The following is a 25,239-nucleotide window of genomic DNA, read 5'->3' as shown; positions in this document are numbered from 1 at the left end:
TCTTCTGGAAAAGAGTAACATTTTGTTACAAAGGACATGTTTATTTTTAAATGCCATGGAGTTATAATTTTGCAGTCCAGAAGCATTTACATTGCTTCTTGAAACTCAGGCACACAGGGATTGACCAGGTGAGCAGAAATGCATGGGGTAATTCCTTTTAAACTACAAACTGTCCACAGTCTATGGGATGTTAACAGGTACAATGGCACACCATGCAGCCTACGACCAGAGCGATGGAACTGGAGCAGTTTGGTTGCTGCTGGTTGGCAGTGTGCTCCACAGCCAACAAAAGGACTAAAATGGAGTTGTTGTGTTGTACCAGTATACTCACTAGAGGCACTATATCAGCTGAGATGATCGTGGTCTTTCAATGGGAAAGTGAGTTAGATAAGGAATTTAGCATTAATTTTCTGCTTCACATTTACTATCTAACCTCAAAAACCATTGGATCAAGAAGAACAAACCACCAATCCCTTAACCCAGATATAAGCACAGGAGACCACAGGGAACGGGAGAGAACGTTAAAAGAGATGGCAATGATCTGAACAAGAACTGTTAGTAAGGAAAATACAGCTCTGTAAGAGAGCACACAACCCATCTCTGTGCATGCCATTACTCATGTAGAACATGGTATGCAGCACTGTAATTCATAACACTGCAGCAATAAAGGCCCTATTCAGTCTGACTGCCTCCACCACTAACACCAGATGATCCTCCAAGAAGCCCCTGAAATAACTCCAGTCCCCCCAGTCATGCAGGACTGCTCACTTAGTTACGTACACACAAGCTTTTACATCTTGGAGAACATGAACTTTTAATGTGTACCACCAGATGCCCAATACTCTTGTTCATTTTGTGACAGACTGCCCTGAAGCCACTCTTTGTGTTTATGTGATTTGCATATTTGGGTACATACCCAGAATAGATTACATCTGCCAAAGCATACTGCCATCAGATGAAAACCTCTTTATTTAACTGTATTTGCTTTATTCTTTTTTGAGAAGCTCACATCTTGTTTTCTTTGACAGCTCCATTATAATTAACCATTAGCATCCACAGGAAATGCCAACATTAAAAACCAGCAAGTACTTTTTGGAAATAAGTTATGCAAACCATCTCAATTTTAAAAAATTATCCTCATTTTACTGTTTCAATGTAGTGAAAGAGTGCTGAGTAATAAGAAAATGAAATTAAAGGGTTTTTATTATTATCGGTATTATTAAAAGTTACTCTTCTTTTTAGAGAAATTTGAGAAAATTACCTTTAAAGTATTCATGCAAATCAGAAATATTCTCTGATTGCTGCAGAGCTCCCATCACTGTAGGTCTATTTTAATTCTAAATGGCACAAGCCACCTAATCAAAGAAAAGGTCAATTTGACACTTAGTATCCCTAACCTACAGTAATGCAACCATAGAAGACATAGCTATCATGAAACCCCCTTGAGCATTTGCACATGAATTAAAATACGATGTGCAATCAAGATGCAAGGCAGGAACAACTGTCTTTTAAATTATTTCTTATTGTCATGCTAGAGCATTCACCATTTCAAGCACTCAAGTTCTTTGTATCTTCACAAAATAAAAATGAAGCAATTAGGGCTATGAAGATGAATGTTTGGGAAGAACTCTCCAAGGAACTTCTGATACACTCCCACTCAAGTACTGGAACATTTGGAGAGTAGAGACTTTGGCATCTCAGAGTGGCTAACACAAAGCACTTAGGCTCATGCATACAACATCTATAAAGAGGATTTCCCACACATCCTGTGGAAGACCTACTTGCCAACATCAAGACACAAAGCTCCTGCAACCTCTCAACAACCTTCAAGTGCAAAGATACCTCCTGTCATCCTAATCACCACCCCGAAATATCCGTTTAGAGGCAAGTTGCTTGCTTTTAATTTTATACAGTTATCAGCATACCATGAACTGTTCTCTTTTCCATCAAAGAAATTCTGACCCAACAGTGCTGTTCCATACATGTTGGTTTTCCCCTTCCCCTCTCAATAGGGAGGTGAGCAGCCTGCTACGTGAATGAATAGGCCATTTTGAATTGCCAGAACTTCTGTTTTTTTTTCCCCCTGCTTTACTGAAGAATATAAAGTTATCTTATTGCTTTTCTTTAGAAGCCCATACCCCAAGACTTTTACCCACTTTTCAGCACAACTGACAAACATTAAAAAAAAAAGCCCAAAAAAGCATCTATCATAAATCTTTATACTAGGAAAGATCTAGACCTTACTGTAACCTGGCAGATTTCGGCCAACTCTTTCATCTCAGCTTACTTGCCTAGTTACTCTAGCTACAAAGAAATTTTGAGACAGAACAAGAATTTCCTCTCTTTTATATCAAACTCTGGGTACTCCAGACTCTTAAGAACTTTCACAAAACAGAACTGGAATTCCCATATCATACATATTAATGGAGTCTCATATGAAAGTTCCTTTCATAGTTAGAAGACAAATGGATTTTCACGTTTGTTGAGGCAACTTCGGTAGGACATCCAGATATAACAATCTACTTTTTGTTTTATCCTGACCCTTTCCAATTTAAATTTTTAGTTAACATTCTGCTTATGACAGCACAAAACCTGTTATTCAAAAAGAAAAAAAGCAAGAAAACAGAAAAGCACCATCTTTGCCCTTCTTTCACACCTCAAGACAAGAATGAGTTGGTATCACAGTGTAAAATACCCAGTTATTTCAGTGAAAGGAACAGGACAGTCTCAAGGGGGTGATAATTGAAGATATATGAGGAAAGATCCCTAGGTGAGAGGAAGAAGCAGCAATCCTGTGTGATCCTGCTGCCCTTCCCCCCTGAAGACCCTTCACACAACAGAAAACAAATCCACGATCTTCCCAACAAGCAGCCAGCCTTCTAGAAACACTTCTACCTTTAACTACAATAAAGCTTCAAAGCAATAGTCTCAATTTAAAGGCAGGGAACACAGCCATAAACATGAGATTTCATTCAAATCTGTGAACTTCAGCTGTTTAAGGAGCTAATGGAAATGTGAAATGACTGGTGAAAATATTTAGCGCTAACTGACAGTTTGCTAAAAAGACTATCACACTCTTTGGATTTATATGCCGTCTAAGGATTTGTCATAACTTGATTTTAAGCTAAATATCCAATGTGAACTGAAGCTAGAACTAGACTTCTGCTCCCTCTGAAGTTAGATTTTTTCAAATACAGTGTCAATTTGAAACAAAAGATGAAAGAAAAGTGGGTTATCATCCTACTATGGTGCCTCTTCACAGATGCAAAAGGGAGAGGAAAACAAGCAAGAATTATATACTTCACCCTGAATATCAGACACCGGTGAAGTATTACAGAACGGATTTTCAGACATACATAAATCCATACAAAGTCCAAGTCTGAGACTGCTGCTCCAGCAGGATATCACATCACAGAAGAAAGGAGATAAATATGGGATTCTACACATCCTGAATGACCGCCAAGTCAGATGCCCAGCGACAGCAGCCATTTGACACCAGCCAAGTTCTAGTGGCTTTTGCAGCATGAGAAACTGCAGCACAGCAAAGGATGAAATCGAATGGTGCAGACAGGCTCCTTCAGAGTCACACAGCTCCAAAGCATGGGGCAGGACCAATTAGCAGCACTGGAGCCAACAACAGCATGGACAGCTGCCAGGCTCGGCAGCGCTACTTGGAGCAAGACACAGTTCCCAAGACCAAAGATTGTCACTTCACTCAAAAGGTAAACAAGCTATCTCAGAGCCCTGAGATAAACCGGCACCCCGCAGGTGAGCACAAGCAGAGGAAGTGCCATGACCTTCTGGGCCTCTGACTGTTTACCATCAGAGCTGCAGACGAGATAGCACGTGAAGTGGCTGGTGTCAACACATGTAATAACAACAAAGGTCACCGTCACATTGTTCTTAAGAGCCTTCCTTCATGGATTTCACCTCTTGGTGAAAGGCTCAAAGAGCTGCCTGCTCTGCTCAGCCTGAAGCTTACCCAGGGCATGAAGGCCCTGACCCCAGCAGTGGCCTCAGGAGCCCCACAGGCTGCTGACCCAGCACATGGCTAAGCTGCTCAGTATCACCCCAATTCATCAGGACAGCCCTGCAACCCTCTGGCCTACACAGCCAGCAAGTCAGGCCCTGAGGGTCAGCTGAGGCCAGTCTCTGGGACGCTGTGAGTACAAACAACATGCTTGAGCTGGCCCACTGCTCCCATGCGCAGGGAATAAACCCGGTGCATCTTCCCACTACAGCTTTGCTAGAAAGCTACACACACAGTGACTGACGCAAACATAACCTACTAATTCACTGTAGAGAGAAACATCATCTGCAAACCTCTCAAGATCTAAGGTGTCAGCAACAATCAGTAGTACCAAGAGCATAAGAAATGCTAAAATGAAAAACTTTTAATGAGAGGGCTTGTATTTTTTGTGCACATGTGCATATACTTTCTTTCCTCTCTCCAAAAATTTAATATGGATTGCCTCTTCACAAATCAAACATCTCAATGCATACTTCTGGTGAGCACATTTCCCCACAAGGGCCAGAAAGGGCAGTGTTCAAAGGTAAAAGTAATGCAGAGTTAATGGAAGAAAGTGGGTATAGGTGTTTTCTCCTCCAGGTTCCAAACACATGACAAGAAATACTTCATACATGAGGGACAATGATGATAATACAACAGTAGCCAAACCACCACGAAGAAGAAAACAGAAAACAAGAAGGTGTGTTTAATAGATGCCAGTGAGCAAAAGGGACCAGCAGAAGGAGACTGTTTACATAAAACCAATACAGAAGAGAAATAAAACAGAACTGTTTTAGTTTGTGTCCTGTCATACAGCATGCTCCATTCAGGGAACGATCCCTATACACAAAGGCTGCCAGAATCCTAAAGCTTGTGGGTCTCTGAAGAATTGCTGTTGCAAGACAGAACTAGCAAATGGAGGAAGCAAGTTGAAATAGCTATTTTAACAAGAGAGAATTAACATTATAATAATATATTATGCTTTCATTAAGTACTTAATATAACAGAAGTTTTGGGGTTTCATTTTTTTTCCTCTCCTCATGCACTTCCAGCTGTATTACAAAGTAAGTTGCAGTTAAAGAATAAAATTAAACATTTACTCCTTCTCCATATTCAAAATACTCATAAAGGAAGCCATAGTTTAATTTGAGATAAGGTCAAAAAAAAAATAGCACCACAACGTAAGCTGTTTCGTAAGCAACTGAGCCAGCAAAATCCAGTTTCCTAGGAATGCGTGTGTCAAAGTGGTAGGAAGAGTTCAGGCTGCAGCCGCTCCTTCTGCAAGGATCTCTCCATCTGCTCAGGCTGCCTGCTGTCAGCCCACTGCTGGGTTTATTGGAGATAAGCTTCTACCCCTCTTGTAAATGCAACTGGAATTAGTCAAGAGGTTTAAAAGTTATTAAGAGCTAGAGTGAAAGACAGACATTCACAGAGGGAGTTGCACATAATCTCTATTTTCTTCGAAAGCCAGGCTAATATACACACTGACTGCAAATAGCTCAGCCTTGAATTTTCACTTGCAGTTACAAGATCACACTGGAGATGTAAGCCTGGCCACCCAGATCACAGGACACTGCTGTAATTCCATCTGGATGCATGAATTTCTCAAGACAGGCATAGAGAAATGAAGGAAAACTCCTTCATTAAGCAGCAATAGAAGAACAAAAAAAGATTTAAATAACCTGTATCTTCTTTTCATGAAATACAAACATTGCTGACGGCCCATAAAAACACAACTGCCTTGAGCAATACAGATATGAACAAACTTCATAACAGCGTAACCAAGCTCACAGAGTACTGCGTTTGTTTCATTGCTTCCTAGAAGCTATACACACAAACAAGCTCAAAGGTAGGTTGGCTCAGGTAGGGTTCAGTTTTCGGCCCTCTACACACAGCAGGGTAGTTACGAAGGAGACTTAACATTTGGCACATCCCAACAACCTGCAATGGGCAGAGACTGCTCCCAGTCAGCAGAACCAAAGCTTAGTGATCAGCACATCCAAATCAGGAGAGGGTGCACCTCAAAGGCAAGGCACTGAGAAAGAGAAAGGCACCATAAACCAGGGTAAAGACTGCTTCAGGAAAGCTACTGCGGCTGAGACACACTCAGCTCTGTCAGCAGTTCTGCCAGATCAGCCCCCTTACAGATATTGCTTGGAGAAATTAGAGGGTAAAAATATTTTATACTTACTATAAGTAATATATAACAGCTATCTGTGTACTTATAGTAAAATAGATTAATAATAATCATCTGGAAGATTAAGAAACCTACACGTTTCTGTGTTGATCTTCACCAGAAATGAGACATGAAGCAGACTATCTGGTAAACAGCAATGGCAGAAATAGGAAGCAAAAGAAGAAGCTGATCATGAAACAGACTGCAGAAGGCCAATAATGGACTGGTGCTTTAATATAGTTTCCTGAATTCTCCTTTATATTCTACACTAGCTAAACTCAGGAGTCCTCCACAAAAGCTGATGTGTCCTACAGTTGTCAGGTAGCATTTAATTCTATTTACAGGGCTGGAGCTAGGATGAAGGCAGGACAAGGTGAAGATGTGATGGATTTCACAGATTGCATGAGCTCATGGTGGAGTTTTATGATAATGGGGAATAACTACAGTACTCTGGAAATTTTACCGATCCAGTTTCCAAGTGAAATTCCAAAGTAAATACAAACACTCCAAAGATATGGAAACTATCTGCTCAGAAGAAAAGTTTTGATCAATGCAAGCAAAACCGAGCACTTGTGTACAGCAAAAGAATTTATGCCTGAGCACACAAAGTCAAAATCTTATTTTTTTCAAGGCCCATCTTCACTCTTAAGTATTTCAGATGATCCTTTGGATGTTATGTGGTGGAAAAAAAGAGAATCATTATGTTGGAAGGCACCCTTACAGGTCATCTAGTGCAACTTCCCTGCAGTGAACAGGGACATCCACAGCTCTATCAGGTGCTCAGAGCCCTGTCCAGCCTGACCTTGAGTGTCTCCAGGGGTGGGGCATCCACCACACGTAAGGCTGCATTATGTAAGTGTTAGTCCACCTCTTCCATCCTAAGTTGTTTCCACTCTGTGTGAACAGGATGCGGTTTCATTAAACTGGCACAGCGGTACCTGGAAGACAACACAGCCAGGTCTTTCCATGTAAGATGCCGCTACCCACTTGCCATTCTTTGGATGAAAAGACGGAAGTGATCCTATAGGAAGAAAATGCCATTGTCTTGCCAAAACTAGATCCATCTGATGAAGGTTTTATTTCTCACGGTAAGTAATTAACAAGTACCAGACATTATTTCACTTTCTCTGTTCCTCTTCCCCCCCCCCCCCAGCAATTTGAGGAAGGTCACTTACATGCCATCACTGTAAATATCACCACCAGCATGCAGCCAAGGTATTTGAAAATCAGCTTTGTACAAGCACTCTCAGCTCCAGTATTCAGTGACTTCACAAGCAGGAAAGCTCTAAGTATTTCCAATTTGATTTGAAGCATACAGATTGTGAAATATCAAGTTATTCCCACTGCTTTTCAGCATGCAGGCAGAGAAGCAAGTGTGTTTTCAACAGCTCCCTTCAGCCATCAGAAGTAGAAAAGAAATAAAAATTATCATTATGATCTTTTTGCCTGATCTCCTTAAGGTCAGTGAAGTACAAACATTACGAGCTCCTTTCCGCAGAGGAAAATAACTGCCTTGTAAAAAGAACAGCTGACCACAGCCTAAGCTGGGCATAGCAGAATTACCAAACCCAGCTGAGTGATGTGTTGATGTGTAACTACTTTCCCTTTCCTTTTTTGCAACTTGAGATGTAAGAAAAGGCATCCAGTTAAAAGCAAATCTCCCAGTTAAGCCACAGCCTATTGACACAGCTGCCTATCAGTACAACTCCAAGGGAAACACAAGAAGAAATGCAGCACATTCTGATTTCCCCATACACCCATTCTCTAGGAGAGAGAGGGGCTACACACACACAGACCAAACTGCAGGATGATCCAAGCTGTTGTTTGCTCTCCCAGCGCTGATGCAGGGAAAAACAACAGCTCTTTGCCAGCTTATGGGAGCATTCTTGTAAATACAGCAGATACACTGAGGCCATTCATATCCTCCCCATATGGCACCGCAGCCAAAACTCATGGTTAGGATAGCAGCCTTGTCCTTTCCATTGACTGAAAGGAAAGTTGTCACAAGTTATTCGAGGGGAAAAAAATTGAAAATGCACACAAAATGTGACAAAGATGTGGAATGTAGCACTGGAAAAAATCTCTAAAACAAAAACAGTTCATTACAATATCATTTCCCACAAATTATTGCCTTAAAATACCAAGCTATGCAGAATCCAGATTGTAAGTGAAGATAACTCATGATATTATGCTTCAAGGACAAAACCCTACAATAACATCTTGTAGACGATGAACACATGATTTGGCCTAGCAGTTCCTAGAACAGGAGCAAAGAACATTTGGAAAGGACAAAAATTAACCCTTGTTTTTACCTAAAAAATGTCTCAATCAAAGGAGTTGCATCACATTGAAACGTTGCACTCTTATTTCAAGCACAGATGGCTTCTCCCTATCATGAGCAACATTCCAATTGCACAAGAGGATAATGAAACCTGATGGCCAGGGAACATAGGGGAGAAGGAATAAAACATCATCCCAAGGAAAAAAAAATACTATATTTTTCAAGTAACTCCTAAGCAAAAGATTTTTTTTTTCCCTTCCTAATTCTTCTCATTTAATCTTATTTTAGGAATGCAACACACTTCAAGTTGGGTCATTTTACCTTACCACAAGACAGTTATCCAAATTCTCCTACAGTTATATAAGTTCCCCTCCTTTGCCGCAAAGATCCCCTGAGGTATGAGCACTTTGCTTAAGGCATCAGTCTGCCCCGAACATCCCCACGCAACCTCCTTCCCCAGCCACACCCCCTCACTAGATCTCAGGTCCACAAGCAAAACACACAGACAACAAGCAAGGCCAGCAACCACAAGCTGTAACGCCAAGCAACTGGAACTGATGACATTTCCAGAAGCACTCTGCCCAAGACCATCACCACTTCAGCTGCAGCCTCTTCTAGGTCAGCACTGATAAAGTGATGTGAAATGAAGCAATCCCATTTCACAACATAAACAGTTGTTTGGCCGCACTGTGAACGATATAAACATATGGATCTATTTATAAACCGTTCTTCCTACTTATTGCGGAACGCAGTATGACTTGTTCCAGGGTAGAAATAACAGTATTTCCAAGAACAGAGGGAAATTTGGGCAGCATACTTCTCCACAGCCTGCCCCACAGGCACTCCTTGTTTAGGAGCCATAGAAACAAAGTGACACAAAGCTGCTACTTCAAGAAGATACCCTTGGTTTCAAGGGGAGAGCAACCTTGTTATCACGCACATGGCTTCTTCAGACACTTCAAAAGAAAGAAAAAAAAAAATCAATGGCAGCGTCTCTTAATTGCAGCGAATGTAGAAAAAATAAGGGAGAAAACATCTCCAGCTCCTAATTCTTCACCCTGCGACCCGAACAAAACCATTTCTCCCCAGAAGCCACACCGTGCGTTGCTGAGAACGGTCTTCTGGATGGAGGGCGAGCTCCTCGGTGCAAACCTCAGGACAGCAGGCACACAACTCTCAGGAACGGCTCTCCTCCCCGCCCCGCGGGCAGTGGCTCCACCGGTGCGCGCCCACCGCCCCGCGGGCGGCTTTGGCCCCAGCAGCGCAGCGCTCCGTGCCCTCCACCCCCCCCACCCACCCCGCCGCCGGGCGGCACACGGCGACGGGACCGTAGCACCGCGCGCCCGGGAAGGACGAGGCCGGCGGCTGTCAGCCCGGCGCCGGAGGACCCGCGGGGCCCTTACGTAAGGGGTTCCGGGCACCCCGCGGCCACCCGCTGTGGGGACAGCCCCTCACCCCTCCGGGATCCTCAGCAGAGCCCGCCGGCAGCAGCCCTCCTGCCACCGCCCCCGCCCCGCAGCCCCTGGCCCTCCGCCTTACCGCTCCGCTCCAGCCCCCGCCGGGAAGGTTGCGAAGGTGCGCGGCGCTACCCGGTGGAACCGCGGCCGGGCGCCGCCGCCCTGCGCATGGTCTCCCCCCACCGGCAGCCACCGAGCGAAGTGCGCGCGGCCGGTACCGCTCGCGGGCTTTTCCCCGGGGCCGGCGGCGGCGGCGGAGGGTGGGGTGAGGGCGCGCGGAGGCGGGCGCGCCCACAGCTACGCGAACGCCGTTAACCGCCGCGGTGCCGCCGCCGCTCGCTTTGAAGCGGCCGCGCCGCGCTGCGCCGCGCCAGGCGTGTGGCGCCCCCTTGTGGCCGCGAGCGGCGCGGGGATGCCGGGCTTTCCCGCTTGGCAGCCGCGTTGCTCCAAGCAGAGGCCGGGCGTGCTGCGTTGCGCCGCTCTCCTTCCTTTTGTCCTGGCTTGGCAGTGGCTGCGGGCCGGCGGCTAAACAGGTCGTTCGGCGGTAGGAAAAAACAATGTTTTTTTTTTTTTTTTACAAAGGAAGGCAGAAAGGTTTCAGCCCTGCTGCAAGGAAAGGAAGAGGAGAAACGTGAGGAAACCACGAGGCTGCTTTGCAGGTGCTGTTTGGCAAGCATTGTTTAGCAAAGGGACAAAACCGTCACAAACAAAAAATAAGCAAACCCCGGGAGCTGCTTTCCTGTTGTTGGCTTATGTATGGAGCAACAGGGAAGCACAAAAGAAAGCCATCGAGCTGCAGAGGTGGGCAGGAGGCTCTCCACCATTGTTCTCCACCCAGTGCTGCCACTGGCACAGCGCAGGCAGAGCCTGGTGCTAAATACAGGGCTTCGTCCACAATAGCAGCTCGCATGAAGGCTGCCATTATTCAGCTATTGTGGGTTTGTGTTGTATTAAAAAAAAAAAAAAGAAGGAAATGGTGGGCAAATTTAGGAAAGTAGAAAATTTTACTGCAATGTGTAACATACTCATGTAGAATGTTCAGCACAAATTATTTGACAGTATCATTCAAAAATTAATCTCAACATTCAAACACATTGAACTTCTTTCACACTGAAAAAGAGAGCATTGTAAAATGCATCTTACATGACAGTACTACCCATTACTCAAGGTATAATCCTGCCAATTTAAACTGAGACAATTCACCCAAACTTTCATCTGGACAACTTTTAAAAATAGGAAGAGCTGCGGAATACCCATAAACTGCAGTGTAAACTGCCGCCTGACCCAGCACTGTAGTGGCTGCACAGCTATGGGATTACACCTGAAAATGCAATTAGGCATATCTGTGTTCTCAGGACACAAATTTACACCGTGACTCTCAGGGTCACAATGTGCACGTAACCCTGCAGCCTGGGAGCAGCCCTGCTGAACCCAGTATTAACCCTCTGGTCCCATGCTGAACGTTAGCCCCAAACACAGAATAAAAGTCACGAATCTATCTGTAACCCAACATGAATAATAATAATAATAATCTAGGTTAATCAAGCTGCAGCCAATTTTTTTTTTTAATTTCATGCCGAAAATGAATTTTGTGTATAAAAATCCTAATAGCTATTCATTAACTTTTATGTTTGTCTGTCAAACCATGTCAGGCAAATTCTTCATTTACAGTGTACACAACAATGTGGCATTTTCTCTGGAGAAGAGTGTCACACAGAGCAGAAACATTTTCTCAGTTATGTGTGGCAGCAAGAGGCAATGCAGAATCCTCAACATTTTAAGAAATAACTTAGAACCTTGTGATTAAAACCATCCTCCATGCCTTCGTGTTCAAACTATTCACTGCGTTTTCACATTCTCAGCTCCTTTTGTTTATCTTGCAGCTTCCTCCTGCAGCACAGTGATCTCTTGCAGCACAACAATGGCCATTTACGGAGCAGAACACTCAGGGAAGCGTGGCAGGATTTCTGGCTCTGAATGGGGTTTTGTGCATGGCACATCTGCGTGCCGCGATACAGCTGGCGTTTTCTGCAGCAGCAGCAAGCGGGTGGATTTAGCGGTACAGTGATGCACTAAATCTTCCCTCGGGCTGGGGCTGAGCCAGCAGCAAAGGAAAATACTCTTTTTCTATCAATCATGCAGCGTCAGTGCTGAGGAAGAAGCCAGACTTCACGCCTGAGCTACAGGAGCACAGAGGAAGTCAAGCACTGCAGTCACACAGATTTGCACTGCCCATAGTTGGCACTCGGGCAAAACTCCAGCGGAGGTCAGCGGAACAGCTGCCAAAAGTCTGTGGGCTTAATGCGTGTGGGCCACATTTAAAATGTCACTGAGTATTAATAAGAGGAAAAAAATACAGAAATGCATCGGAAGTGAGGGCAAGATGCAAAGGAGCACCATTGAGACAGTGCATTTGCAGTTAGGACAGTAAAAACAGAAACGGAAGGAACTGTAAACTGAAACATTTTCACCGATTTTTCAGAGGTGCACCTTTTTGTTACTCAGAAGTAGCAGCTCCTGTTTAAGAGTTTTCCCCTTCAGTTCTGAAGATGCACTGGGTGAATGCAAAACATTTCTTTTTAAAAAAATCTGTAAAGATATGGGCACAATCAGAAAAGGGAAAGAAGGTGCGCTCTACACAGTACACTTAATGCATGCTGGCTCCCAATGTCTGAAAGAATTTAGACACGTGAGGCAGCCTGGGCAGCAAGTGCAATGGGCAGTGAGAACGAGCAGCACCCACTCAGCACTGTTTGTGCAAAGGTTATCCCCAGGCCTCCATATAGAGCTCTGGGGAGGATGGGACCATTAGCTTTGAAAAACTGTAATTAGAAAACTATAAAATTGTCAGAAAACCAAGAAAGCAGGCAGCATATTTAATTATCTCAGGGTGTTTTTATTTGTCTATTTTCTACTTTATATTGATGCTGCTAGCTCTTCAAACCAGAAAGAGCCATCACAAAACCCCATCAGTTTCACTCAGTATCTGCCAGTTGGCAACCAGCAGGTAAGAATCAGCAACCCTTAAAAGAAGGGCACATGATATATGAGCCTTGTTGTTTGCACATCTATGCCTTAGCAAAACAGAAAGCACGGGAAGAAGCACTGCCTGTATTCAAGAGAAGACACGCATGAAGTGCCTTACATATTATTCACTCATTTCAGAAAGGATCTTCAACAGATTTGTGTGCACAAAGCTATTAAAAATAATAAATCAATTTTTGCAGATAAAAGGAGTATGGACAAAGTTATGAATAAAATGCAAACATTGTTTTCACTGTAAATCTTTGTCAGAACTAAGGTCATTGTCAGTGTGAACCAAGAAGTTGCTTGTCATTGGGTAAAATTCATTTTCATGTTTTAGGAGACATAATAGTCTCACATGACTAAAAACAATGTTACCAGAGAAAATTACATCTCCCAACATTTTTGCAAATGCCATATGTATATATGGAGGAGAGGGAGAGAAACAACAGATGCTTTTAACAGTTCAGTCTTTAAAAGTGAAAAATGATATCTTCTAAAATCCTGATTTCCTGTTAAGTACATATAACGATAACAAGATTCTGACCCTCTGTTACCCCTGAAAAAGAAGCGGGCTGTTTTCAAAGGATTGCCCGTGGGCCCTCTTGTGAGCCAGTAAGGAACTGCAAAAACCTTTCCGTAAACACATTTCCTCATATGAGTTTCCACTTATCAACCACTCCAACTTTTTATAATGAGTTTGTTTGTTTGTTTTTCTTGCAAGCACACTTATCTTAACACTGTGTGAGATACTGTGTAACAACATTTTAATGGTTTGCCCTTAAGTCCTGGAAGGGCTCTGTAGGTGCTCAGTAACGTTCAACCAGTGAATAGGCAAGAAGATAATCTACATCCTAAAAACATTTAACATGTTCATGTATTGAGTTATACATCAGTCTGTATGGTATACCATATTGTATTTAACAGCATTCAACATATATATACACCTATATAAATATACATATTTACACAATTTTCTTTCCAAAATGCACGTCACAACTCAGTGTACTGAGTTACCAGTCCAGAATCATGTCTGCTTTACTCCACACATACTTTCCTCCTCGTTTTAGGAACATCTTTTCATCAAATCCACTGAATTTTATTGCCGCTTCTACACCAATGTCCAGGATAGACTTGGAAGGCTCTTTCCATCCATTTCTACAGTTTAGAAAACGCATCTGGAAAATCAGTATGAAATACATGAGAAAGTTAATTTGTAAAAGCTTAATTTTTCTACAGAATCAAGCAGAATGAACTTGCACTGTGATCCCACAACAGCCTGCATAAGCGTATGAAGAGTTTTGCTGAAGTCCTCGGATGGCTCAGAGGCTCATGCTTAGATACAGTGACGTACATTCACAGGAACAAAGCCATACCCAAAATCCTGAAGATTTAATGCTTTTCTTTGACTATATGTAAAATAAGTGGACTCCTTGAAACAGCTTTCAGGACAAGCTCTATATTTTTAAATTACAGGAAAGCAGCAATGACATATCTCTAAGATTTGCAAGATTACACATGCAAGCTAATGGCAATTCCTCCTTAGGTTACACTTATATTCAATTCTCACTGTGTTTGAGAGGAAGAAATTACACTTGTTCCTTGTACTATATGGTAAAAATTATTTTATGGAATACATAGAAAAAATTAAATTGGCTATCACTGTTGTACATATAGGCATATATTAGCATGCAAATATCAAGAAAAAAAACAAAGACTTACGTATTCATCCAAAATGAGGTATGAATCCCTCATCTGAAAGATTAAAATAAAATATTAGTACACAAATGAAAATTCTACTCTCATGAAAGTCAAGGACAAGACAAACAATTAAACTACTCTTTCAATGTCTGATCCAAGTCTTTGAACCAGGGTAGTGTCTTCCCATGGATTTCAGTGAACCAGGATCAAATTTACGGGAGTAAGTGACAGGATTATTATTATGACATGAACAAAGCAGAAATGATTTGAATATGACTTCTTAATTGTCAAGTTTAAATGTGGGTTTCTAGCTGCATAAGGGTGCTCTAAATAATGTTCAAGTTTGCTGATAACTTCAGCATCAGCAAAAATTAATCATTTTAGAATGCAAAACAATGTAAGTCATTTGCCAAACAAATGACATGACTATTTAAGCAGAGCTGTTTAATTATCACCTCAGCAGAAAAAGTTGTCAGTAGTAATCTCCCAGATCAAAAAGCTCTCAGGTCTGCATAAGCCAAGAGTAGAAGTAAGACACACTTGATGAGCTAAATGGGCATCTCCTGGGTATCTCCTACTTGTTTGTCCACCATGTCCCCCCAGAAATTACCTTCATAAGTGAAAGGAGAACCAAGAGTACAGACTGTCTTTACTTTGATGTTGAACCTATCAGACTCTTAGGGAAGGCATATCCAATTCCACAGGTTATAACTATTGCTTAGAGTTCACAACTCAACTGTGGAAAATTCAGTTTCTACTCTTTTTGTGCTGATACTTTTTATATCCACACAATTCAGAGGGCCACACAACACTGTGACAGGAATCCTACTGGCTTCCATAGGACTGAGATTAATGATTTTTTATTCTTTAATTAATAACTTTGTGCTCAGTAGGAAGCCTTAAAGAAAATAAAAACCCTTGGTTTCCACTGTAACAAAACCAGGTGCTGACTAGGCTTCACTGTAGTTCTTCTAACCCAATACTAATAGAGAAAGTGCTAATTCCCATGACACCTAGTAGTTCTCAACTATCTTTCCAGCTAGCCAAAAAATAAAGTTATGAAAGGACAGTCTTAATTTTACCTTCTGATTAGATTCAGGTACCAAACAGGGGACACCTTTGTGGCGTTTCAGGAATTGCTCAAAGTCTTCATCACTGATAACAAATTTATCTGCTTCTCTCAGAGCATCTTCCCCACTGTTCTCCCCTTCAATAAGCAGACACTGGAACACCTGAAGACAAAACACACCTTGGTAAGATTTTATGACTTTACAAGCCTCGAGGATAAGACACTACAAAAGCCTTCAGTAGTTCTGGTAGCAATATCTTTAATTTTTTCTGTCAGTGGAGCTACACTTGTAGAAACTGTGATTAAGTGAGTACTATACGAAAGATTTATCAAATTAGCATTGCATAGTTTGAAATGCAATTACACAGTCATGGTTCCTGACCAGATTTCCACATAAATCTTAACTGCTCTGGTGTTAATGAGGGCTCTGATAATCACAGCCAAAAAAAAACTTCTGATGGAACCTCAATCAGTATGGTTATATTACAGATGCTGGTAAGTGCTATGTGGCATGCAGACTATCAAGCCAATCTGTATTCTTCATTATTTTAAGTTGATTGGGAACTGTAAGGTTAGCTAGCTTCAGATGACCACAAAAAACATAGAGAAGATTCCACAGAAAAAAAAAAAAAAAGTTTGTCTACTTAATGAACTCCTTCTACAGGCCATGTCCTCAAATACATTCAGAACAGACACTGGGGGAAAAAGGATGCCTTTGCCATCAGCAAACTCAGAAACCCCAGCAAGAAAATAGGCCAGGAAGCTTGATAGAATGTTAAAATGTATGTCACATTTTCTTTATGCTTCTTTAATAAGTTGAAGATTTTGCCCACAGTGATTTTGCTTCTGAAAAAATCATGTGTGTACGCCTATTCCCATGAAGCAAATAAAATTACACAATCATAGAATAATGAGAAACTATTAGACAAGTTGTCCCCTATTTGTAAGTCACATTATCTCTACCCATATTTAAACTGATAACATAATGTATCAATTAATGCACTGCTAGTCAAATACATTATAATATATACACACTGTCCACTAATACTCTGTAACAGAACATTAATGTATAAAGTTCTACACTGCTAATTACATATCATTGTACACTAACTTCTCCTCATTTTCTCTACACTGTGACACATTATCAAATATTAAAGACGTTCCGTCTTATTTTTAAAATCATAAAAAAAATAGATCTACATATGGTGAAATAGTAATTTCCTGTAAATATCACAACAGGGAAGATTCTTGACATACTGGGCTCCATTTAAAGGCAGAAGGAGAGACAACCCATCTCAACAACACGTAACACTGATAAGATGTCCCCTAATACCACCCTAAGCTGGAGCTGGAGGCCTGACAGAGGCCATTAGAATTTCAGAGAATCCCAGAACTTCATTCCACTATTAGTTTTCTCTGAAGGGTGACCTATGGTGCACACTACTTTCTTACCTTCCAGCGCACAGGGTTGAGTGCCTTGATCTGCTCATTCATATCTTCCTCAACATTAAATCTGTTGATCACGGAGTTTATTTTGAAAGCAACAGCATACTCTCGGCACCACTGCCTCAGTTTATGCAGATTTTCCACGTGGTTCTTCTTTCCTTGACCACGGCCAATTAAAACGTTGACTTCCTCATTAAAACTATCACATGAAATTGCTAGAATGTCTAAATATTCACCTGAAAACAAGTTTCAAAAATCAATTAGCACTCAGTTTTTTTCATTTGGACATTGTTGTAATCTGCCTAGTTTCACTTCCTCATGATGTCACCAAGCATCATCCAACTACAGTTCTGTGAAAACACTGCATCAACCACAAAAGCCACAGCAGTGTCATCTTCAAAAGGCACACCACCTTTCTAGTATTATGGGGACAGGCTGGGCTATTCTTTTATTATGCTGGTGTACCAGAGAATAAATAGAACTGACTGCAAGTGTTCGGACATGTAATTAACAGTATTTCACTGGAAGTTACTTTTGTTTTGCAGGTACTGTAATCATAGAATCATTAAGGTTGGAAATGACCACTAAGATCATCTGGTCCAACCATCGATCCATTCCCACCATGCCCACTGACCACGTCCCTCAGTGCCACACCTCCACATTTCTTGAGCACCTCCAGGGATGGTGACTTCATCATATCCCTGGGCAGCCTGTGCCAATACCTCACCACTCTTTCTAAGAATAATTTTTTCCTAATATCCAACATGAAAATGAACCACTAAGAAGCCATCTCCTTGCATCTTTCAGGAGGCTGCTCCAGTATGTCTCCCGAACCCCACCAGCGCTTATTCTGCACAGTGAGCTTTCCTTACCATACTTCTTGAACCACCGTTCTCTGATCAGGCTGCCATTGCTCACAATGCTGACGCTTGGCAGCTTCAGCTCCTCCTTGCAGAACCGGACCAGCTGGCCTACAAATTCACCTCTGTCCTGAAGAAATGGTTCTCCTCCTGAGAAATTTATTTTCTCCATTCCTAGAAAACAAACCAAAGAATGATGCTATGAGCCTATCTGCCTATTGACTTCTACTTTCCAGCACCCCACTCCAGCAATATTAGGAGGGAACCTGACCATGGCAGTTACAAGATGACTAAGAATCATAGAGTCATTTGAACTGGAAAGAACCTTCAAAGGCCATCTTGTCCAACTCCCCTGCAATGAACAGGGACACCTACAGCTCCATCAGGTTGTTCAGATCCCCATCCACCCTGACCTTGAATATCTCCAGGCACGGGCATTCACCGCATCTCTGGACAACCCATCCTAGAGCTGCACCATCGTTAAAGTAAAAAACTTTTTCCTTGTATCCAGTCTAAATCTTCCCTCTTTTAGTTTGAAACCATTTCCCCTTGTCCTAGCAGAACAGACCCTGCTAGAGTCTGACTTCTTCAGTGCAGTGTGGTTCAGCCTGTGGTTCCGTGAATCCCTCACCGTACCGCTCCTGGTGTCCCCCAGACTCACCTGCCTCCTTGAGCATCGCCAACCCCCGCTTGGCTTCCTCCAGGGGCAGCACAAAGGAGGTCTTGGCCGTGTGGAAGCAGAAACCGCACTTGTAGTTGCACTGCCTGGTGAAGTGGTAATTGACGCTGGTGGGCGTCGGGACCGTCTCGTCCTGGTCCTCCCGGGGTGTCACGGGGGTGCTGGGGCTGCAGCCCGGACGCCGCCTCCAGGAGGGCAGGGGCAGAACGAGGGGCACCAGCCCCCAGCACAGCGCGCTCAGCTGCCCGCGCAGCGCCGCCAGCACCGCCCGCGCCAGGGCCAGCGGCAGGTGGCCCAGCACGCCCAGCAGCATGGCTCGGCTCGGTTCGACCCGGAGAGGTGCACTGAGGTTCAGCTGGACCGACTCAATTTTGCTCGACTTGACCCTGATGGGTTCGAATCGGCACAGCTCAACTCAGCTTGGTCAGGCTCGGCTCGGCTCGGCTCGGTTCGTCTGAGCTCTGTCAGGCTCGGCTCTGTGATGCTCAGCTCTGTCCGGCTCGGATCTCACGCCGCAGCGAGGAGCCCGGCGCTCCGCTTTATAAAAGAGCAGAGGCACAGCTCGCCCCGCCTGTCGCGGCACGGTACCGCACGGCAGGGGGAAGCGCCGGGTTTCGCTTTCCCTTCTCGCTGAGAAGAAATTTGGCACCGAGCCCGCTCTTCTCGAGGCCACGGTGTAGCCGTTGTCACCTCCGTAGGGCCAGGCACTTTCAGCACCTGAGGATTCCTACTGGGTGTGCGCTCCATGGCTTCGGTTCTTGCAATGGAAAAGGGTGAGGCAAGGTGACAGCTGAGCTTGTGTTCTGCTGAGCGCAGTGAGGCGCTGGCACAGAGCAGCTATGGATGCCCCATCCCTGGAGGTATTCAAGGCCAGGTTGGATGGGGCCATCCATCTGGTGGCTGGCAACCCTGCCCACTGCAGGGGATTATAGGTAGGTGATCTTAAGGTCCCTTCCGACTCAAGCCATTCTATGATTCTAGGATTCACTCTCCTGGAGCTGACCTGTCCCACTAATGGCTGGAGCATAACAGATGGGGTTTCAGCTTTCCCCCTAAGCCAGTGTACAGGTTCTCTATCAGCCATCTTTGCTGGATCCATGTCAGCAGGGTGGGAAGAGAGCCTTCCTGCTGCGTCTGGCCTTCATAACACCACCTCACAAATGGGTTGTTGCAGTATGACAGGAAACATCTCAGTTCCTGAGAGTTTCCAAAATGATCTTGGAGTTTATCAGCAGAGACCGTTTCAATGAGTTGCCCACATGAGATATGATCCACATGCCCTTCCAGCTCCTTCAGGTTTGTGTAAGACACAAGCTTAAGGATGAAAGCAGGCTTTTATGGTATCCTCAGTTCCTCCCTCAACTACATAACCCCTCTGCTTCATGTTAGAAACTTTCTCCCATGTTGTATCTTCTCTACTCCAATTCAGATTACTTTCTTACCTAATTTCTAAATTTTATTCATGCCAAGTTGAGCCAATGCAACTACAGGGAGCACAACGTTCTCTCTTCTTTGAGCTGAACATCAGTTATGGGTAAAAATCAGGGACTGGGCAAGCAAAGGACATCTGTGGGTTGGGGTCTATTTCAGGACTCTTGATCAGGGGGAGCCTGTTGATGAGGCCTTATCGTTTCTGCTACAAGAAGCATAGAGCTTGCAGGCTCTCATGTCATCTTTAACTTAGATTAGATGTTAGGGGGGAAAGTTTTCACTCAAAGGGTGGTGATGCCCTGGCACAGCTGCTCAGAGAAGCTGTGGGTGCCCCATCCCTGGAGGCACTCAAGGTCAAGTTGGGTGGGCCCCCGTGGTGGGGGGCAACCAGTCCACAGTTGGGGGATTGGAAATGAATGATCTTTGAGGTCCTTTTCAACCCAAGCCATTCTATGATTCTATGATCTTCTACTGAGAATGCTTGTGGTAGGTAGGCACAAGATCTTAAAGACTTCCAATAGTGCGTCTCATATGGCAAAATAAGGTTCAAAATATGTAATTTCCAAAATCAATTTAAATTCTTAATGACTACCAATTTATCTCAACACAAGATTTACATCAGATACAAAAAAAAACTCTGAGAGCATGTCTGAAGAGTAAAGAGTAAAGTAAAACATGACCATTTTTGAACTGTGTTCCTTTTTTGAAAGAGAGGATCTGTATTTCCAGAAAAAAAAAAATGTATAGGGAACTTAACACTGAAGTTTACTCAAGACTTCCTGTTCTTTATAATTTTCTTTGATCTTTCTTAGGAAATGGCAATTATGAAATCTCTCTAATTTTTTCCTCAACTGAGTGTGTTTTCAGATGATGCTCTCTGCATAACGTGCCAAGCCCATGTCTGATTGTTACTGCAACATAAACCCAGACCTGGATGTGCCCCCTGAGTATGTACAAGTACTAGCAATCTACAGTAAACGCTGCAAGCAATGACTGATTTTCTGGCCTACAGCCTTCAACAAGTGGGTCAGAAAAGCACGGTGGTCTCCGTAAGAGGCAGGAGATCTGACACCTTCCCTCTGTTATTGATAGCACTCTTGCAGTGAGAGAATGGCACCCCAGAACTCAGTGTGTTTCAGTTCATCAGATATGCATCAAAAATATTTTCAATGTACATATAATCTTTCAGAAAAGTTTGAATGCTGGTATTAATGGCAAACTGGATGGCACACAGACTCATGACTGGCATAGAAGAATCCAACAAGCTATACGTGGCTAATATTGCTGTGCTCCCTTTTTGCTAGAAAAGCAGAACTTGAAAATAATGTTGCAGGAGAACAGTGCTTTTCACATATGTAGCACATTTGCTCTTCAATATCATTTCCTGTTATACAGAAGACAAAATGATGAAGGTTCAGTTGAAGAAACTGAAAAATGTTAGTGTCAGTTAATTTCAAAACAGAACTATATTCTCTACATCTATTCTAAACACAAAGATCTGTCCTGGAGAAAAAAAAAGGGAACTCCAGTCTCCTCTGTTTTTACCTGGCTATTTATTTATAATTTGGTGTGAAGCACCTGAAATCTTGCACAGAGATAGTTTTAAGTAGTTAGCTAGTGGAGCAGAAAGTCACACACATAAGTGATCTCTTAAACATACTATTAAAATGGAAAGAAGCACCAGCTGCTTGGCTCAGGAATGCCTGTAAACTGGGTCAGATCAGTGTGGTGGGAGGGGAAAATGGAAAATGGAAAATGAAAGTAAACATTCAGTCATCGGGGAAAGGCAGCAGTACTGTTAGGAAACAAGGAAAACAGACAAGCAAGGAACCAGAGAAGTCAATGAGGAACCAGGTCAGATTTTCAAGCAAAACTTGGCTGTGCGTCAGTTGGAACTCAAAGAGCTGAGTGAACAAAAATGTAGCAGATAAGCTTCAGTGTAGAGAAATGTAACACAGTGCACATATGAAAAAATAATCAAAACCATATTTGCATAATGGTGAGCTCAGTAGTTGAACTTCCATCTCAGGAAAGAGATCTCAGAGTGCAGTTACCCTCCTGAAACCACTGGCTCTGTGAGACGCAGCAGCCAAAAAGTCAACACAAATTTAGTAACATGTGGAAAAGTGTTGAGTGTAAGAGAGATGTCATTGACTTGCTGATCTGTGCAAACTGGGCATACAGAGCTATACCTTGAGAAGTGGTACAGTTCTGGTCCCCACATCTTAGCAGGACCTCATGGTGTTAAAGTTGTCCTTGGAACCAAATGACCAAGGAAGCTGAGCAGCAGACAGGGCTCTCACTTCTACATGACAAACCTGAGGGAGAAATCTGAGTCAGCATTATAAAATCATGAAGGTGGTAAATAAGCTGATTGTTGAATGGTTATTTACCAAAGTCAGTAGTTTTATTAGTAGTGGGCACTTATTGAAAGAAGTAGGTTATGAGTTTAAAGTTCAAGCTCCCGAGGAATCTCTTGCAGAGTGTACTCTCCTTTATATTCTATGTTTACTCAGCTATGACGAGTCCACACCCCAAGAAATGTGTTCATTATTGGGCCCCTCACTACAAGAAAAACATCAAGGCCATGGAGCATGTCCAGAGAAGAGCAACAAAACTGTGAGGGATCTGAAGCACAAGTCTTATGGGGAGCACCTGAGGGAACTGGGATTGTTCAGTTTGGAGAAGAGGAGGCTCAGGGGAGACCTTACAGCACTGTACAACTGCTGGGAAGGAGGTTGTGGGAAGGTGGGGGTCAGCCTCCTCTCCCTCGTAACTAGCGATAAGACTAGGGGGAATGGCCTTAAGTTGTGCCAGGGAAGGTACAGTTTAGATATTAAGAAAAATCTCTTCTCAGAAAGAGTAGTGAAGCATTGGCACAGGCTGCCCAGAGAGGTGGTGGCGTCACTGTTCCTGGAGGTGGTTAAGAAATGTGGAGATGTGGCACTGAGGGACATGGTTTGTGGGCAGTGTGGGGGTGGTTTGACAGTTGAATTAGATGATCTTAGTGATCTTTTCCTTAATGATTCTATTCTAGGATTCTATGATATTCAGAAGTCAACTTGGGAATCTCCAAGGCGCAGTTTTCCAGCTATTTAAAGGGCAGAATGGGACTGCTGCAGGTTCTCCTATTTTGTGGATACATATTTCAAAACCACAAATCCACGTTTTGGACAGCGTCACTCACAGCAGCTGTCAAGAATCATGGATTCATACAATGTCCTGAGTTGGAAGGGATCCACAAGGATCATTAAGTCCAACTCCTGGCACCACACTGGAGCACCCAAAATCCAACCCTATGTCTGAGGGCGATGTCCAAACGCTCTTTGAACTCCAGCACTCGGGGCCGTGCCTCTGCCCTGGGCGGCCTGTTCCATGCCCACCGCCCTCTGGTGCAGAGCCTTTCCCTAATACCCAGCTGCCCCTCCCTTGACACAGCTCCGTACCGTTCCCTCGGATTCTATCACTGGTCATCTGAGAGAGGAGATCAGAAACACAAAAAACCATCTGCCGCTATCTTCTTTACACTTTCACTTCCACCCCAGCCACCGCCAGCCTGCACGGAGAGATATCCCCCGGAGAGCGCTCCTGTGATCCTCCAAACGAGAGGAGGAGGAGCAGAAAACCCTTCTCCCAGGGGCACAGCCCTCGCGTTTCCTCACAGCCACGAGTTAGTTTCGTTTCTCGCCGGCTCCCCGACACCGCCCTCCCCTTTCTCCTCCCGCCCCGGTGCGGCAGCGGCAGCAGGCGGCGATGCTGCGGGGCTGCACCGCGGGGCCGCCGGGCCCCCTCCGCCGCGCCCTGCCCGCCGCCGCCCCCGCCGTCCGCCGCCGCCTGCGGGAGGTGAGCGCCCGGGGGGCCGCGGGGAGCTCCGTGCCGTGCGGTTGGCAGGCAGGTGCGAAGGTTTAACTCTCTCCCGCAGTGCGCGACGCGGATTCCGGAGGCCGGAGCGGTGCTGGACATACTGGAGAAGTGCCCCGAGAGTCAGCGGAAGGGAGAGTTTCCCGTCGTGGTGTTTGAGGGTCTGGATGCCACAGGTAGGAGCGTGGTGTGGGTGAAGAGCAGTAGGGGTTGCTGGGAAGAGTAACCACTATGGCTTTGAGACACACCTAAGGCTTTAAAAGTCATAAAAAACGAATTATCTTCAAAAATTCAGGAAATCCTACAGACTTGTGACATGTACAGTTAACTATTATAAATACCAGTCTACCTTCTCTCATTTGCTAATTTTCATTCTGTGTGTTGAATTCGTTGTCTATGTAAATGAAGAAACACAAAATGTGGCATGCTGGAAATTGTATTTATTGTGCAGATTATGAAGCATACTTTTGCTGACAAGTAAACTCAACTACAAGAGCTGAAGTAGTAGTGGGCTAGGAAACTGGCAACAGTTTGTCACAGGGAGAAGTGTGAGTTGCTTCTGAATAACTTTATTTTCTGTATTTTTGTCAAAGAGAACTGAAAATCCCTTCTAAAAAGCAAGTATTCGTTGATAGTATCCACGCAGATCGTCACATAGAAAAATACTGTAAATGGGTACATAGAGAAATTGGTTTCATAATGCATTTAAAGGAGTGAATCTGGAGAACCAGTGGGAGGGAAGAGAAGGACATCCAGAGACCTAGAAGTGGAGTAACAACCTTTGAGTCAGGCTCATAAGCATTTTCCACCGAAAACCTTATCACAAGGCACTCAGGCTACACTGGTGTCAAAACATGTACTTTGAGTAAAAAAATAGGAGCAATTTTCGGTTTTTAAAATTCAGCTGTATCTGAAGTGATATATAACAAATGTTTCCTTTTGTAAATGAAATGCAGGCAAAACCACAGTAACACAATCAGTTAAGGATGCCCTGGGCGCTGTTTTGTTAAGGTCTCCGCCAGCTTGCATCAGCCAGTGGAGGACAATATTTGATGAAGAGCCAACACCCATTAGAAGGGCCTTTTATGCTGCGGGCAACTACATCCTTGCTTCGGAAATAGCGAAAGCATCCACTCAGGCACCTGTGATTGTAGACAGGTTTGTTTATTTAAGAAGTGCTCTTACATCAGTACCATCATCCAGTTGCTCAGTGGAAAGAGATGAGGAGAGGAGAGGAGAGGAGAG

At 43.8% G+C, this 25,239-nt stretch overlaps 3 protein-coding genes and 1 long non-coding RNA gene across 7 annotated transcripts in view; 2 read left to right on the top strand and 2 right to left on the bottom strand.

Annotated features, from left to right (window-relative positions):
- RNF144A (ring finger protein 144A) overlaps positions 1-10,161 on the bottom strand; it is a 60,038-nt gene extending 49,877 nt beyond the window's left edge. The window contains exon 1 of one of the 4 annotated variants that reach the window (XM_021390759.1): positions 10,006-10,161. The gene's annotated coding sequence lies outside the window, so the exon portion shown is untranslated. Of the gene's footprint in view, positions 1-9,564; positions 9,584-10,005 lie in introns of those variants that run through there. The other 3 variants (XM_021390756.1, XM_021390760.1, XM_021390758.1) reach the window with 3 other exon arrangements.
- LOC110395839 lies at positions 10,265-12,694 on the top strand. Its single transcript, XR_002436652.1, has 3 exons — positions 10,265-10,582; positions 11,807-11,982; positions 12,066-12,694. It is a non-coding gene; the product is annotated as an uncharacterized LOC110395839 (long non-coding RNA).
- RSAD2 (radical S-adenosyl methionine domain containing 2) lies at positions 12,799-19,226 on the bottom strand. The gene is made up of 6 exons (XM_021390755.1): positions 18,685-19,226; positions 18,036-18,197; positions 17,170-17,399; positions 15,731-15,880; positions 14,670-14,702; positions 12,799-14,125 (listed from the first exon to the last, which is right to left on the bottom strand). The coding sequence occupies exons 1-6, from the start codon at positions 19,013-19,015 to the stop codon at positions 13,961-13,963; spliced, it is 1,071 nt and encodes a 356-aa protein (XP_021246430.1). The 5' UTR covers positions 19,016-19,226; the 3' UTR covers positions 12,799-13,960.
- The window catches only part of CMPK2 (cytidine/uridine monophosphate kinase 2), a 6,046-nt gene continuing 4,683 nt past the window's right edge, over positions 23,877-25,239 (top strand). Inside the window, exons 1-3 of the mRNA XM_021392540.1 lie at positions 23,877-23,976; positions 24,056-24,170; positions 24,951-25,152. Coding sequence (XP_021248215.1) covers positions 23,887-23,976; positions 24,056-24,170; positions 24,951-25,152 — 407 coding nt within the window. The 5' untranslated portion in view covers positions 23,877-23,886. The remainder of the gene's footprint in view (positions 23,977-24,055; positions 24,171-24,950; positions 25,153-25,239) is intronic.

Source organism: Numida meleagris, chromosome 3 (assembly GCF_002078875.1).
Source record: "Numida meleagris isolate 19003 breed g44 Domestic line chromosome 3, NumMel1.0, whole genome shotgun sequence".
Taxonomy (NCBI): Eukaryota; Metazoa; Chordata; class Aves; order Galliformes; family Numididae; genus Numida; species Numida meleagris.
Note: the sequence above shows the minus strand (reverse complement) of the source record. Positions and strands in the feature narration are given on the sequence as shown.